The following is a 16,335-nucleotide window of genomic DNA, read 5'->3' on the forward strand; positions in this document are numbered from 1 at the left end:
CCCAGGGGCCCCGCGGCACCCCCTACCGCCATCCTGTTCCTGGCGGCAGACCCGCCAGGAACAGGATGGCGGTAGGGGGTGTCAGAATCCCCATGGCGGCGGAGCGCGCTCCGCCGCCATGGGGGATTCTGCAGGTTGGCGGGAGACCGCCGGTTTCCCGCATCTGACCGCGGCCGAACCGCCGCGGTCAGAATGCCCTGCGGGGCACCGCTGGTCTGTCGGCGGTGCTCCCGCCGACCCTGGCCCCGGCGGTCTCAGACCGCCGGGGTCATAATGACCACCATAGTTTTGTATTTGATAGTTTTGATGTGTCCACATAGTGTTTTTGGGCATTTCCTTTTCTGGCCCCTAGGCCCACCCACACAAGCGAGGTACCATTTTTATCAGGAAACTTGGGGGAACGCTGTGTGGAAGGAACTTGGTGGCTCCTCTCAGATTCCAGAACTTTGTCACTGAAATGTGAGGAAAAAGTGTTTTTTTGGCAACATTTTGAGGTTTGCAAAGGATTCTGGGTAACAGAACCTACAAGCCCAATATATCCCCCGCAAACAGAAGAGTTCAGCAGACGTAACGTTATATTAATTTTGAAAATCTGACATTGCAGGAAATTGTTACAGAGTAAAACATGGAGAAAAATTGCTTTTTTTCACATAAATTTCAATATTCTTTTATTTCAGCCGTTATTTTCTGTAGGAAACCCTTATAGGATCTACACAAATGACCCCCTGGTGAATTCAGAATTTTGCCTACTTTTCAGAAATGTTTAGCTTTCCGGGATCCAGCATTGGTTTCACACCCATTTCTGCCACTAACTGGAAGAAGGCTAAAAGCACAAAAAATAGTAAAAATGGGGTATGTCCCAGTAAAATGCCAAACAATTTGCTGAAAATATGGTTTTCTGATTCAAGTCTGCCTGTTCCTGAAAGCTGGGAAGATGGTGATTTTGGCACAACAAACGCTTTGTTGATGCCATTTTCAGTGAAAAACCACAAGCTTTCTTCTGCAGCCCTTTTTTCTAAAAAAAAAAAAGAAACAAAAAAAAAACTACATTTTCGATGTATTTTGGCTAATTTCTTGGTCTCTTTCAGGGGAACCCACAAACTCTGGGTAACTCTAGAATACCTAGGATGTTGGAAAAAAAGTTATGAGGACCTAAGCGTGAACTGCCCCAACTAGCCAAAAAAGGCAGGGCACCTGAGGGTGAAAAGGCCTGGCAGCGAAGAGGTTAAACTAATGTTGTATAGATATTTGGAGATATGACATTGCCTATCTCTACAGGTAGGGCCCCGCACTAATGCCAGGGGTAGATGTGGGAAGTCTAAGAGCCCCTCTAGCCCACTTTCTGGCCCACACTCCATAATGTAAGGAAAATAATTGACCTGAGACAATCAGATTTGCTTTTGAGAAACAGTTCTCAGGCTTTATTTATTACAACAAGCTAGGATTCAAAACATTTGGTTCAGTCAAACAATGTCAATACATAAATCGAAAAAGGGTTTGTAGAAATTCTATACATGGAAATCCCCCAACTACTGGCCACCCCAATGGTCCTTAGATCCCTGTCTAACTGACATGGGAGCCCAAGTGCTACCTACGGTGCCCACTTATATACTCTGTACAAGATGAACTCCCCTGCTCCCACACAGGGAGAGGAGCCAAGAGGCCAGCAAGTCAGCTGAGACCTTTAAACCCCCATGCCAGAGAGCCCAAAAGAGGGAACACCCGGCACCCTTTGAGAGATGGGCCTGGGCAACTAGGCCAGATCTTTGTCCCATGATGCAAGCTCCAACTCCCCGCAATCCTCAGGGCAGTGCCTATTAACAACCCGGAAAGCCGAGAGAAATCATTGTAGCGGACATCACTGGGCCTTTTTTTACAGAACGTAGTCCCTAGTTTATCAAAGATTTAAAGCCAAATGTAGCCGGAATTCGCCTGCATTCTTATTTCAGCTGCCAAGATGTCTACTAGCTTCGTGGCCAAACGTGACTCTGTCACTGCAATAAACACAAGAAATCGGGAGCATACAAACAGAGGAAAACCGAGATGGAGCACATGAAAACATCCTGAAAAACCCATTTTACACCTCAAACATTAAACTCAGGATGGGTGGGCGGGTTAAAAGAAGCTCAACTCTGGTGCGGCAGGTTGCATTCACAGTCGGCAGCGACACAGCTCTTCGGAAAGCGATGTGGGTGCTCTCCACGATCCACGGATCAAAAGCCCTTTCCTGTGCCCGTGCCCGTGCCCGCATCCAGGCAAGCAGGACAATGCTTATATTTTAAAACAAAGCACCTAATAGCAAATGCTGGTGGTGCGCACCTCCTCCAGACCAGGTGTCTGCCCCACCTGTGGCTGAGGCCCGCCACTACGAGGTTGTCTCTCTCTTTCAATGTCTTTTGACGTCAACATTTCTATAGCAATACCTTCATAACTTAAAGCATTTATGAAGATGTGTGTTCCACAGGTATTTTTACTAACTCTCAAAGAAATTGATAATGCTATTGACGTCTTATGATTCAGTCTTTCCAGTGATCAATGCACAAAGGCCAATGATAAATAATTAGCCATAAATGAACTGATAACTGAATACATTTAACATTCAACTTCACGTTTGGCAGTGACAACTCCACAAACAGTTCATAATTCACGTAATTCATGTCACAGGCATAAATTATTTTCCACAATTTCATCACAACACTACTCAGAATTACTGTCTTAAATCAATAGGAATCCAACAAATAATGAACAATAATTAACTACAGCGATTTGTGCATCCTTTAAATGTAGCATAACGAAAATTAAATGGCCACTGTAAAGATTAGGCTAATAAGGTTCCTCTTTCCTCACTGTCAATTTAGTCTAATCACGCAAATAACCAGTTTTAAAATATTCAATAAGCAAATGATTACATAACACAATTATTCAAATGTTTCAAGAAATCAAATTGCACATTCAAATGAATTACACTACTAATTGCTGATAAGGTTATTTTGCATATGTATGACACTCTACCCCTGGCATGGCACTGCAGAACTTTTCAAATACATTTTCTAAATGATTCATATATTTCCATCATGGACGTGTGTCTGATATGGAGAGGTCTAGATGCACATGAAATTGAAATACATATCAGTTAGGTGAATGTTTGTTTATTTTGCATCAGATGGGTGAAACCGGAGATAGGTAGCGTACAGCTTATGAAGCCCTTGGATCCACAGACAAGCCCATTGCCAGCAGATGTATAGAACATTCAGGTAATGGCCTATCTCGGCTGCTTTGGATGGACGTGCAGAATTCTGTCTTAATGTGTTATGTTTAAGGACGATGTGTGTTGTGCCTTGGTGCCTAAATAACAATGACACTAACAATTTAGGACACAGGAGATCAAAACTAAAAACAAACACAGCTGACAACGTTACTTGCTTGAGCAAACTTGCAGGGAAAGGCAGAGACTACTAGAAGTTAAATATTTTGGAAGCATACTTTGTTTTCTTTTTTAAGGCAGGTGTTAGCCAAGACTTTATATTGTTAATAAAAATATGTATTCTGTACATACTTACACACGGGGAATTCCAATCTGACTGCTTCATCAATTGCTCTTCTTTAGTGCAACTCACATTTTGCTTCCGCCCACCATAACACACAGCATGGGACACAGCTTCAAATCACGTCAGCCATTGGTTTACATGATTTGCACTGATGGCATTCTGCTCTTGCGTAATGTATACAACCACATAATAAGTAGTCCCTTTCAGTAATAGGTGGTACTTTGCTATGCCTGCTCTTAAAATAAAAAAAATATTTTGGCTTTTCAACAATGGTTATTTTATTTGGGCTAGGGACTGGCAGACCCTTAATAGTGCTTCTGGGACACTCTTGTCAAAGCAACTGCTACTATGTGAGCCTCAACATTAAATATGAAGAGTTTCTATTTGTACACTGAGTAAACTGTAGCCATATATTACATTTCATGTGTGTGTATATGGTAGTCCTAAAGTACAGTGTTCCAGAAGTAGTTTTTTTTGGAAATTGCAACTTTCTTCTGAAAGAACTGACAACTTTGGAAGCAGTTGCTAATGTAAGGTATTTGTACTGTGTGCCATCACTTGTGGTCTTGTCTAAGAATTAATTTTACAGGTAGTTCCATCCGAGGTTGAGTCAGAATGAATGGGCATACTGATGTTCCTTTGAACCCAAATGCATATCAATGGCCCACACAAAAGTGGGAACGATAATGTAGGGTACCCTGTAGTTATGTGCTCACAAGTGTACACATGCATGTGAGAGTGATTTAGGGATTGGGTGATGCAATCTAAGTAGGTGATATCATGTGTTGAGTTTTCTGAAATTGCTTACGTGTAGGGTTGATGTGCTAGTCCTGCTGTTTGGAGGCACTGGAGGCATGTTGTCAGCTATGACGTCTTTATTAGGACTGTGTGGTGTGGTACCAGCTTGCATTGTGATATTGTATACTACATTTATGCTGATGATTGAGTTAGTTGCTGTAGAGTTGGTACAGAACATTATTAGATTTACATAACACACTTTTCAAACGTCAACTTTGTGCGTGTGAACTCTATGAATACTCCAGTTTCTCCTACTTGTATAGTGCGGTGGTGTTTTAATAACCGAGATGTGGTTTGAGCTATATAGTGGCGATGAGTACATTGGAGTATTTCAATGTGCACAGCAATCTAGTTTGATACAGTGTGGAAAATGATGGGTTGTGTGGCATCAACACTTGGGTTGAGTAATGTGTTGGTTTGTGGTACAAAATGTTAAAAAAGCTTTTCAATTGTCGGCGTAATGGTGGATGGAGTGTTCTATTTCACAGGGTATAGTGAAATGTGTGGTGAGAAGTAAAGTGTAAAGTGTACAGTGTAGTGTAAGCTTCAGTGGAAGGATGTGGTGAGGTGTGCTGGTTATCATGTGGTCATAAGCAAGGGTGATATTAAGTGGAGTTTAAGGGGGCAAAATGAGAGTCTTGGAGACATTAATGAGGATGATGAAGAAGACACATACCATAGACATTGTTTTATGGGGTATTTTTTGGACGGTTGTGATAATGTGTCATACAGTATTTTTGGTGCAGTGCGGAACTACAATATTATATGTAATGCGGAGTGAAGTGAGAGAAAGGAGTGTAGATTAAAGAGTGAGGCGAATAGGAAACTAGTGATAATGAAGGCCAAAGTGGTGTGATGGCTAAGAGACTGATATAGGAAAGAGAGTGGAAAAGGTTTTAGATGAAGGAGGCAGTGGGTAGAGGTGATGAAGAGCGAATTAGGAGAACAACAGCAACAAACGAAATTTGTAGGATGTTTAAGAGTGCGTTTGGGAGAAACGCGATGGCAAAGGAGTGTGGTGAGATTCAAAAGACTGGCTCAAGGGTAGGGGAATTGGGAAATGGGAGAAGGGAATGGCTGACACAACGGGGAAGTGTGTTGGGCTAAAAACAGGATAAGAGTAATAGACAGAGTGTGAGGTTTTGGAAGACAATATGACAGAGAAGGGGGCATGGGTGAACTGCAAATATGGTATCAGTTGTTGAGGCTGTTCAACGGGAGATGAGAGAGGGAAAGGTGTTGGGTTGGGTAATAAGAAGATGATTGTGGACTGGTATTACAGGAGTGTATAACAAGTGTACCGGCTTTGTGGCAGAGATACTGCAGGTGACGATGGAGATTGGCACCTTTTGGGATGGAGGCAGGAGACAGGAAAATGGACTGGTAGCTGAGGTACAGATGCTTTCAGTCGGGTATGGTGAGGTGTCTGTTGCATTTCATAAGACATTCTTACAAAAACACAGACAAAAACACACTCACAAGTTCTCTCTTTCTACTTTGATAGTGTTAAAATGTTTTATAAACAAGTGATTAGGGATGATGAAAGTCCAGAAGCTTCTTGAAAGGCATGGACAAAAAGGGTTGAGTGATTGTTGTGAAGTTGAGAAGAGGATGGAATCTGCAGAGTTAGGAGTGAGGTATAGTGGGAGAGATCGGGGCAATGGTAACGGAAGATGACTACAGGGGAGTGAGGTGAAGGGTGAAGGATGAGAGGGAAAAACGGGGGGGCAGAGAGTCAGGTGACAATAGAGAAGTAAGGACTGTGGAAAACTAGAAGACATGAGAAGTTGTGAGAAGGGATAGGTGAGAGGAAGAGAAGTGAGGACCACGAGTGACAGGAGTCTGGACATGGACCATGGGCAAATCAAAGTGTGATATAGGACTGGAAGATGAAACAGAAGGTGTGTGAGAGAAGATGAGCTGTTGAGGTAATTAAAAGAGAAAGAACAGGTGGGAGGAAAGCAGAGTAGTGGAAAAAGATGAGAGGTAGTAAGTGGGAGGGATTAGGATAAAGGGCTGATGGTTGAGCCTTCTTAACGGTGAGTGCATATGAGTCAAGTCGGAACTTGTGAGCAGAGATCGTGTTGAGAATATCCTCACGTATTAAGTCCTCTTGTAGCCCTTTGACTGCCCTTATGGCATAAATATATCATAAAATGCATATGAATATTAGAAATGTAGGAACTTGAGGATGTCTTTGATGTTGTGAAGGTGGGGGATTTTCTAGCACGACTCGCCTTTTAATGTCTCCTTTTTACATGCTGTAATCTACGGGATGGATGCTGTGCCGTGCCTCACTTATTTGCTGTTTTCAATGTGGGTCCGGTGGATTATCTGACTTCTGATTGCTTCAATGTTTCATAGGGAAGATGTGTTTCTCTTAAGGTGCTGGGTGAGCTGGATTCACTCCACACAGTCTAATGTCTCATTTCCATCCTTAATCAGATATTTGCTCCACCTATGTGTAGCCCGAGGATTACACGGTTTGGTCCAGCATTAATGTTTTATTAAGAGCTCTTTGCTATTATTCTAGCCTCTGTCTATTTCATCTCTTCATCGAATATCTTTTTATTTACGAGGGTTCGTGTTTCAGAGGACGGCAGTGCTAGCGAGGAGTTCAATGGGCGAATGTATCTCTTCACACCTTCAAGCCTAAAGGGTTTTAATCTGGCTGCCTCATCCATTAATACACGAGATTTTTTTAATTCACCCCTTAAACTCTTTATCTGTTTTCCAGAGAAGCTACCATGGTAATTTCTATCTCTTGCTTATTTTTTAAGTCGGAAAATGTTTATGGAAAATCATCTAGGACTTCCACTGCATCTTAATGCTCTATAAAGTCAGCAGAAGGAAGCATAAATCTGTTACTACTGGATACCAGGGTCCTCAAATTACTACTAGTAATGATGATATTTTTCGAAACTTAGCAAAACATCCATCATTGCTTTTTTATGCAGCCCAAGGGCACCGTGCTCATGTTCTGTTGGGAGTTGTAAGGGTGAATTTACTCAAGCCCCACGATTGCTTGCCTACATCAACGTTTGTCTGGAATATCAAACGCCTCAATCTTCACACCATCATAAAAATAAACATTTGAAAAGAGTTCCATAAAAAAGCTCATTAACAGTTTTTTTAGTTGCAAGAAAGAATACTGTGCATACATTTAACACGACACAAGCGATAACAAAGAGTTCTTACTTTCCTGAAAGAATGTCTTGCCGGAGTTGCAATACAAACAAGTACCTAAGGAGAAAAAAAGGAAACATTAGCACCGATTAATAAAGCAATGTAATGTGGCCCCTGCTGTTTACTGGGTCAAAAAGTAATTTTAACATAAGCTGAACTAGCACAAACGCGCGCGCGCGCACACGCAATGTTGGTGAATATGGCTTGCCAACATTAAGGACACGTCCTTCTGAATGCTAAGTGCAGAAATGTGCATGTCTACAGGCCCTGGTAACCTGTGAAGAAAGGTCTGGAAAATCCCACTTCCTGTCAATGTATTTTTTTTTTTTTAAATAATTAAAACATTTATCGTAAGATAAGGAGGGGAATATAACTGTAAGAAATTACAAAGGTAATAATACATTTTATGAAGTATAGACGTACAACTTCACAAAGGACCATTTATAACAGATAGGTATACATTTCTGTTTCGTGCCTACACTGTATTGTAAATATCTCAAGTGGAGAGCTTGACCAATTAAATAAACATGCACTGGAGAAGCCAATGCATCTGGCATGCACTGTGTGAAAAGTTCTGTTGTCTTACCCAGGGCAGACAACTGGGCAAGTGTATTTAAGAAGGCTGCAGACGTCCGAAGTGAAGCCCCTTTCAGAACAAGGAGAAGCTGCTTTTGATGAGCAAGGTCTGCGTTTGCTCTGCGTGCAATAATGAGCGAATTTTCCACATCACAAAAGTCACAATGGTACAATGTAATTATCAAACCCGGTTTGGATAAAAGGAGCTACTGGGCAACAACCATGGTGTCTGGGGTTATTTGCTACTGGTGTCCAGGGATCCACCCTAATTTACCTTTGCAAACTGGACCAAGTACACCCTTTCTGAACTCGACTCACGGCAGCAAGGGTGAGCAGTTAGTCTTCTAAAGGGCTCAGAACTGAACAGTCAACCCACAGAAACACTACTATAATGCCCAGCCCAGTGTGTATCTTTCAGTTTGAAAAAGTACTTTAATCATACAACAAAGTGAAATACTACACACTTCAAAGGTGTTGCAGATACAGAGTTGCAATCTTCCTAGCAAAATGCTGATTGTGCTGCATGGTGCTGGGTACCTCATCTCCTGTGTAAGTTCCCACACTTAGGTAGGGTGTCCAGATTTTTAAAACACAAAAATGGGGACATATCATAAAGATAGAAGGACTACTTCAACCGCATGCACAGAATGACAGCAATTAACAGCATAGCATTACAGAAAACGCCCTAATAACATAAATAAAATGGCAGTATAATGCCTGTTAATTAAATTGCTTTCTGATAACAACTGATAAGTATATCTTTGGACAGCAAAAAAATTCACCTCCCACAATTTTCAGGCAACCCTCTCAAAAAACCGAGACATGAGCTAATTTTCCCAAAATATGCTGGGGCAGCTGGTGAAAAAACGGGGCTGTCCTGGAAAATCCGGGATACCTGGTCACCCTACACCTAGGGTAACCTGGGCAAAAAGCAGGGTATATGCAAAGACTAGGCACAGGTTCAAATCACTATCGATTACCTCAAATGTCAGTTTGTAAGTCCGTTCAACTGTCTTTAGGTCCAACAAGTTTGAATCAGAAAATGTTAGGATTTCAGCAGCATATTACGCACAGTATATCAGTTCAAGAGAGCACAGCTCCGCAATACCTGTTACAATAGCATGGTGTATCAGTGACACAGGCTTGTGCAATAAGTGATTTTGCACCCTCGGGCTCCGGCATCAGTTCTGGGGATTGAGGACAAAGGTTTCATGCCTCCTTAAACCACCGAGTTTCAACATCGTGCTTGGCTGTCCGATCTGTAGTCACGGTACCAGGAGCATGCCGGCATTTGTCTTTGGCAGATGCAGCTTCTGGGCAGGTAATGTGGATACTCATCTTTGCGGACTGTGGCCTCTAAGGCTTATGCAGGAGGGGGCTTGGCTTGGTTAGGGCCACCAAGCCTATAAGAGCAGCACATCGCCTATGGGCACTGCACCATGCCTCTAGGGTGGAAAGGCAGCATAATGCCCAGTTGAAGCAAATCTTCCTATGCTGCTTATAGCAGAACTAGCAAAGTAAGCCTTCGGTGTCCCTTACACTTTGGGTGAGTACCAACTTTGCTTCCTGCCAGCTATCAGCTGGTTCTTGATGTTCCACACACAGGGAACACTCCTAAGTTCCTGACCTATAAGTCTCTCCTTCTGCAGGGCAAGACACACACTTTCCTTCTCCGAGTAGGCAAACAGGCTTCTAGGTGCTCAGATAGACTCTCAGCTTCTTGCTGGAAACGTCAGAGACAGGTGATGAGCCCTCACCTAAGGAGACTCGCCATCTTAAGACAACAGCTCTGGTCACACAGCAGTCCTTCAAGTACTCTGCTGGGCGTTTCCTTCCTTAGTCAAGACGTATTTGGAACTGGAATAAAGTGGTGTACTTTGGATCCCACGTTTATACACATTCCCCAGAGACTGATCAAATGACTAAGGCTTCAGAACTGGTGTGGATTGTTCTCTTTCAAATGTTGTTTTCTTTCTGTTGCCCAGACACATCCTTTGTGCAAGGTAATGGCTCTCACAGTAAGTACTAATGGTGCTGGCTCCAAGCAGAAGTATCTAAAACAATGGCACAATAGAGTATGAGATTTCTTCCCTAGGCTGGCATCAGGCTTCCTAAAGCAGTCAGCAGGGGCAGACAAAATGGCAGGCCCTACCAAGAATTTCTTCACCCTGAACACCACATAGCAGTTCTACAACCTACTGAATGGCAGTGCTAAGGAATCATTAATCAGGAGTCCTTACTTACAAGGCCCTGATGCAGACATGTCTTCATCCTCCCTCACTTCAATGACTGAATCTACCCCGCAAGCCAAAGGAAGGCAGGCAATACACTTTCCCCACTGTATGGAGAATCTTTATCCATCCTTCATCTAGTGATGTATTAAACCAAGGGCAATCCAAATCATATCCTATTGATCATAGTACTCAGGGTTTCAACCCACACACCAAGTTCTACTACCACCAACGTGACCCACCCATTCATCAAACATACACACACACACTCAACATGCACATAGAATGTCAGCAAATGGTCTGCGGTTCACATTCAAAACACAAATTTACACAAGAGGAGTCAGTAGACTCATCTCTCATCTGATGGAGGGAAAACGTTCTGGCGATTCTACACACTACACCAAAACTACCACTTCAGCGGACATATCAAGTGCATGCACAGTAAACTAATGTCTGCTGTGAAGACTCACCCTGGGACCTGTGGCAGATTACAAAAAAGGTTCTGGACCGCACAATACCAGGGTCTGGTCTAGTTCTCTGCTAAAAGTTGCACATGCATTTGGGCACTGAGGGCAGTGGTACATACCTATTTATTCAACATGCAAGGGACATTCCTGTCCCAAAAGCAACGCTCCACAAATGCTGTGGAACATATTGGTCCTGTGAGCGCTTGCAAAGGACATCTGAAGCTGTTTGTAGCCAGATGCTAAAACAATATAGGCAGGAGTCAGCGGCATTGTGAGGGAACAGATCTTGTGTGCACCTACAAAAACAACCACTATGCTATTTCTATTTTCAACATTAGTAGTGACTATGCGTGCATTAATCTAAAATACGAATGGTGTTTACCTTCGCTTTCATGAAAGTCTGATTACACATTTCCAGAGGCTTCAAAACTAAGCATTTCATCACCTAACGGGTTGTGTTGTACTGAGAATGACTCGAGAGCTTGCCTCTTTCTCCACTAAGAAAAATGTTACTGCAAATATTACATTGATATTATCAATGATGTTATCAAAGATGTCATGAGTGCCGTAATTTGTGGGGTAATTACTAGGGCATGGCGAGGGCACGAGTTATAGTTACCATAGGGCACAAGTTATAATTACTTGAGATAACTCAAACTACAACAAGTGCATTTCTATGGTTTTGCACGTTTAAAATATGAGCCTAATCATAACGTTCCGGTAACCTTTGGTATTTTAAGTGAATCTCTATGTTTTTTGTAAAATTCTATTTCCTAATCATAACATCCCTGTAACCTTTGTTTTATCAGTGAAATTCAATGTTTTTTTAACATAAAGTAATTTTGAATACTATGGTCCACACTACGAGTTTGGCGATATGTGTACCGCCGCGGTAGAGGTGGCGGTCTCACCGTCGCATTACGAGTGAGGCAGCTTGGCCAAAGCCAAACCACAACAATGCCGCCAGTCCCACTGAGGCTGGCGGTGAGCTCCTCCGGGCCGGCGGCATGCCTAAAACTGCTGGCCGTATTACAAGGCAGCAAACCGCCATGGTATTCGCAGCGGTCGCACTGCCACAAAAACCCTGGTGGTAACGCACCCCGCGACGGGAATCCTCCTTCCTGTCGCTGGCACACGCACCCTCACTCCTCCGCACACAGACACACAACCACACATGCTCGCACACCCATTCCAAAACACACACTTGAACACATACACACCACACACATGCACTTACGAAACACACCCTCCCACCTTTCGGTCAGGCCACCTACCTGTCTGGGCCACACAGCGGCCCACGTCAAGGTAGTCGTCCAGGAGGAGGTAGAGGGCGTTTCAAATCGCCAATGCTGCACCGCCATGGCATATTACTATTCGTAAAATGGTGGGCAAAGTCCTCGCAGTGTGCGGTGGTGGGACAGCCTCCTCCTTCCTGTCAGTCAGCCCGGCAGTGGCAGTTTTCGGTCTGATTTTGGCGGTCTCCTGTATGTGCGTTTGTAATAGCGCAGTCAGGAGACCACCATCACTGGTGGTATTTCGGCTGCCGCCAGCACGACGGTCTTTCTGAAATACTGCCAAAATCGTAATCAGCACCTATGTGTTAACCCAACCACCACTGCTTAATCTGCAGCAGTGGTTGGCTATATGCCGTGTGTAGCGGGGGTTGGCCACAGAACTATGCATTTTCCTACATGAACTCATTTCCGCGAAGTCATCCAGAAGGATTGCGGCCCCAGATTTACAAACGTATTTTCCCTTTAATTTCTCTTAAACTACTCAATAGATTTACACCAAATAAGTGAAAGCGTAATCTGCATACCAAACGCTAGCTTTCTGCAAAATTTTGTGTAATTCCATCCAGTGGTTCGGGCTGCAGTCATGTTCAAAGGTCCTATGGGAATTAGCACGGGTAACATATGTTCTGACCCCCACAACCCCATTTTTGTCAGTCCCCACTTGACGGATCACCCCAACACTTTACATGCTTAAGAATCACCGGGACACTTTACTTCGGGAAAATGTCATTAAGATTCATCAAACTTTGCAAAGATATAGGTAAGTAAAAAAATGCTTTTTCCATGGAAACATGGTCTGAACTATAACTACCTACTGGTGGCCACGAGTAGGTAATATATAAAATAATACATATAAAATGATATGTGTATATATATATATATATATATATATATATATATATATACACACATATATACACACATATATATATATATATATATATACACATATATATATATATATATTTATTTTATTTTGTTAAGCAAAAAGTGTCTCACCCTCCCGACACCAATTAGTCGCATTCCAGAGCGGAGGTCAAAAGGAGTTTTATTCACAGCAACACCTTTCACTCTTCTTCATGGTAAAAAACAAACAGGTTTGTGCAACCATTCCCCTTAAAAGCATGGGAAAAAAGACTTTCACTTTGCTTGTATCCTCAACCACATTTTTCTTGAGTAAAGACTGTAAACAGTTATTGCTACGTTATTTGAAATAAGGACAATGGAAAAATTTAGTGCAACTAAAAATACCTATAATTGAACACTGAAAGCATAATAAAGCCCAACATTATGCTGTGTACTCATTCAGACAGTCCAAGAAAAGTTATGTGAAAATGCACTGAGATTTGGATATATATATATATATATATATTACACAACTCACTTCAGCAGCTGTCTTGAAAGTTTCGGGGTGATTCATGAAGTGGGGAAGTAGGGGCTGATAAAAAGGGGTGGGACAAAACGGGTTTTCCCCATGCATTTTCCCATAGGGTTTTTAGAATCAACTACAGCCCGAACGGAATTACATAAAATTTGGCAGTAAGCTAGATCTTGGTGTGCAGAGAGCGCTTTTTTTTATTTGGTGTAAATCCATTCAGTGATTTTGAAGTTAATAAAGGAAAAATAAATGTGCATATCTAGGGACGCAGAGGCTCAGCGGATCCTAGAAATCCCATGCTGAGATCTGACTGGCATTAGCAAAACAAAATGATGATGGACGGAGTGCTGACAATGCAAACACTCACCCCCAGTCACAGATCTGGGTTTAATCCATCGTTTTTTTGCTGCCCATGCCATTCCAGTTTGGACCCAGCCATATGCAAATCAGTCTTGACCCTGTTCCCTATGGGAACAGTCCAGCCCGAACTGCCAGGCCAGGTCTTCCCTGGACTGGAAACAAGCATCCTGGGACCGGTTTCGGGGTTTCACCCCTCATCAGCCAGGCTAGCTTGAATCCAGTGGCATGGGAAGCCGGGAAGTGTTTGCAGCCAATTTGGGACTCAGACTCAACCAAATCCCTCCCCCCCCCCAAAAAAAAAGTAAGTAAGTAAAGAGGGCAGGCTAGGAATATCCTGACCACCTAGCGTAGGCGCTGAGGTCCCTCAGGGCAAAAAAACTATTTTAAAAAACTTGCTGAAAATCAAAAAACAAAAACAAGGTCAACACCTTTGCTCCCTGGTGGACCAGGACCTGGGGGGCATACAACATTATGTATGGTGCTCTCCCTCCGAAGTTCTCTTAAGTCCCGGGGGCCACCACCTCCCCGGACCTTTCTTCACATATTGGAGGGGGGGCGCAGACCCCTCTCCATGGGCTCTTTTGACTCCTAGAGACCAACACCTCCTCAGAGCTTCATGATTATTATGTAGGGGGCAGCATGGATCACCCCATCCTGTGGGTCGTTGGAGCCCCAGGGATCACCACCTCCACTGGGCTTAAATTTACGGTATGTAGGGGGACTGCACACCCTCCTCATGCACAGCTAATTGCTCCCCACAGATTATATCTCTCATAACAACTTCTATGTCATCATTAATAATATCACTACAACATCTGCAGTAAAATTATTGTTGAGAAAACTGTACATGGTGGGGGCATGAGTAAAAGTTGCCTTAGGGCCTGAGTTTTAGTCATTTGAGATAACCAGAACTGCTGAATTTCTATGGCTTTGTGCAATTAGTATGTGAACCTAACTATAACGTACCAGTAACCTTTAGTTTTTTACACACTGCATATATATATACATATATATATATATATATACATATATATATATATATATATATATATAGGTTAAACCTTTGTTATAGTTAGGAAAATGTAATTTATTCCTCCTATATAAACCAGCTTAAGCTACAAATGCACAGTTATACCTTGAATGTCTAATTTATGCACCACTTCCAAACTACTGAATCTTACTCACCTCTGTACAGAGTGTTGTCAACTTGCTAGGCACACCACAATAACTATAACTTGGCAGTCTAACATGCACAGTGTTCTCGTAAATGTCATTTCAAATGTCATAATTGCTGTTATGCATGCAGAGATTTCTTATGTTATAAGTGATTTAATATGAAGGGGTTTTAAGCAGTGTATCATGAAGGCTCAAGTTATAGATATTTGCTTCTGACTGGCGAGTAGACAACACTGCACAGAAGTGCTTGAATTACAGTAATTTGAAGGTGGTGCGTAAACTGGAAACAAAGTAGAACTATACATTTATAATTACTGATGTATGTTTAGTTCACATTTGGTTTGTATAGAAATAATAGTTTTCCTAACTGTAACCAAGTTTTACCCTTTGATTTTTTTCCACTGAATAGATAACCCAGTGGCAGTCACCAATGAGTAGTTATGGTTAGCACTGTGTTTCCATAGAAAATGACTTTTTTGTGTTGCTAATAACTTTGACACTGTCTGACGAAACTCCACAAAACTTTCAAAGAAAGTGCTACTTTTTGACTAGTTTGTGCATGGAAAGTTCCGGAGGGATCTGTCAAGCAGGAGGAAGAGGAAAAAGGAGGATTCCCAAAATGTATTTTTCTCATCCATTTTCCCAAATGAACTATAGACAAGGATACAGCTCAAACCACTGAACAAATTTACACCAAACTGGGCTAGAGTTTGGTGAAGAAAAAGTGATTTTTGAGACTTGGTTTACATCTGTTCAGTACTTTCAGAGCACTTAAGGCTCAAAAATATTTTATACATCACACCACTGAGCATCCCTGGAGCTGAAAAATGTCATGCTGTGATCTGATTGGCTGCTACCATATCAACCTGGAAGTGGTGGCATCCATCTTCGGACTCTATTGTGAGTCATAAAAAAAAAAAAATACCCTGGCCCCCTAGGCCTGGTGGCGAGGACTGCCTGAGGCCAAAAACCTTTTCTTAATTTTTTTTGCCATGAATTAATAGTGGATCATCATATCCACTGTAAATAAAATAAAAAATAAAAAAACACAAACATGGACTCTGGTTTTTTGAACAAGAACAAAAAAAAAGATGACCAGTGCCCGCAGGGTAAAGGTAGGATTTTATTTTGGAGGAAGAAGGGCACATTCCCCCCTCCCTGAGCCTCTGAGAGGCCTTGGGGACTGCATCTCCCAGAGCCCAGTAAATAAATTATGAGAATGGCATGCAACCGCCTCTCAGAGCCTAAATAGGTCCCAAGGACTCCATCCCCCAGGTCTGAAATGTATAATAAAAGGGAGGAAGCTGTGCAGCCCCCTCA

The 16,335-nt window shown here is 42.5% G+C and overlaps 1 protein-coding gene across 1 annotated transcript in view; it reads right to left on the minus strand.

Annotated features, from left to right (window-relative positions):
• The window catches only part of LOC138281273 (band 4.1-like protein 4B), a 721,652-nt gene that overhangs the window by 193,227 nt on the left and 512,090 nt on the right, over positions 1 to 16,335 (minus strand). The window contains exon 5 of the mRNA XM_069219592.1: positions 7,545 to 7,589. Within this exon, the coding sequence (XP_069075693.1) occupies positions 7,545 to 7,589 (45 nt within the window). The remainder of the gene's footprint in view (positions 1 to 7,544; positions 7,590 to 16,335) is intronic.

The sequence above is a fragment of the Pleurodeles waltl genome, chromosome 2_2 (assembly GCF_031143425.1).
Source record: "Pleurodeles waltl isolate 20211129_DDA chromosome 2_2, aPleWal1.hap1.20221129, whole genome shotgun sequence".
NCBI classification, from domain to species: domain Eukaryota; kingdom Metazoa; phylum Chordata; class Amphibia; order Caudata; family Salamandridae; genus Pleurodeles; species Pleurodeles waltl.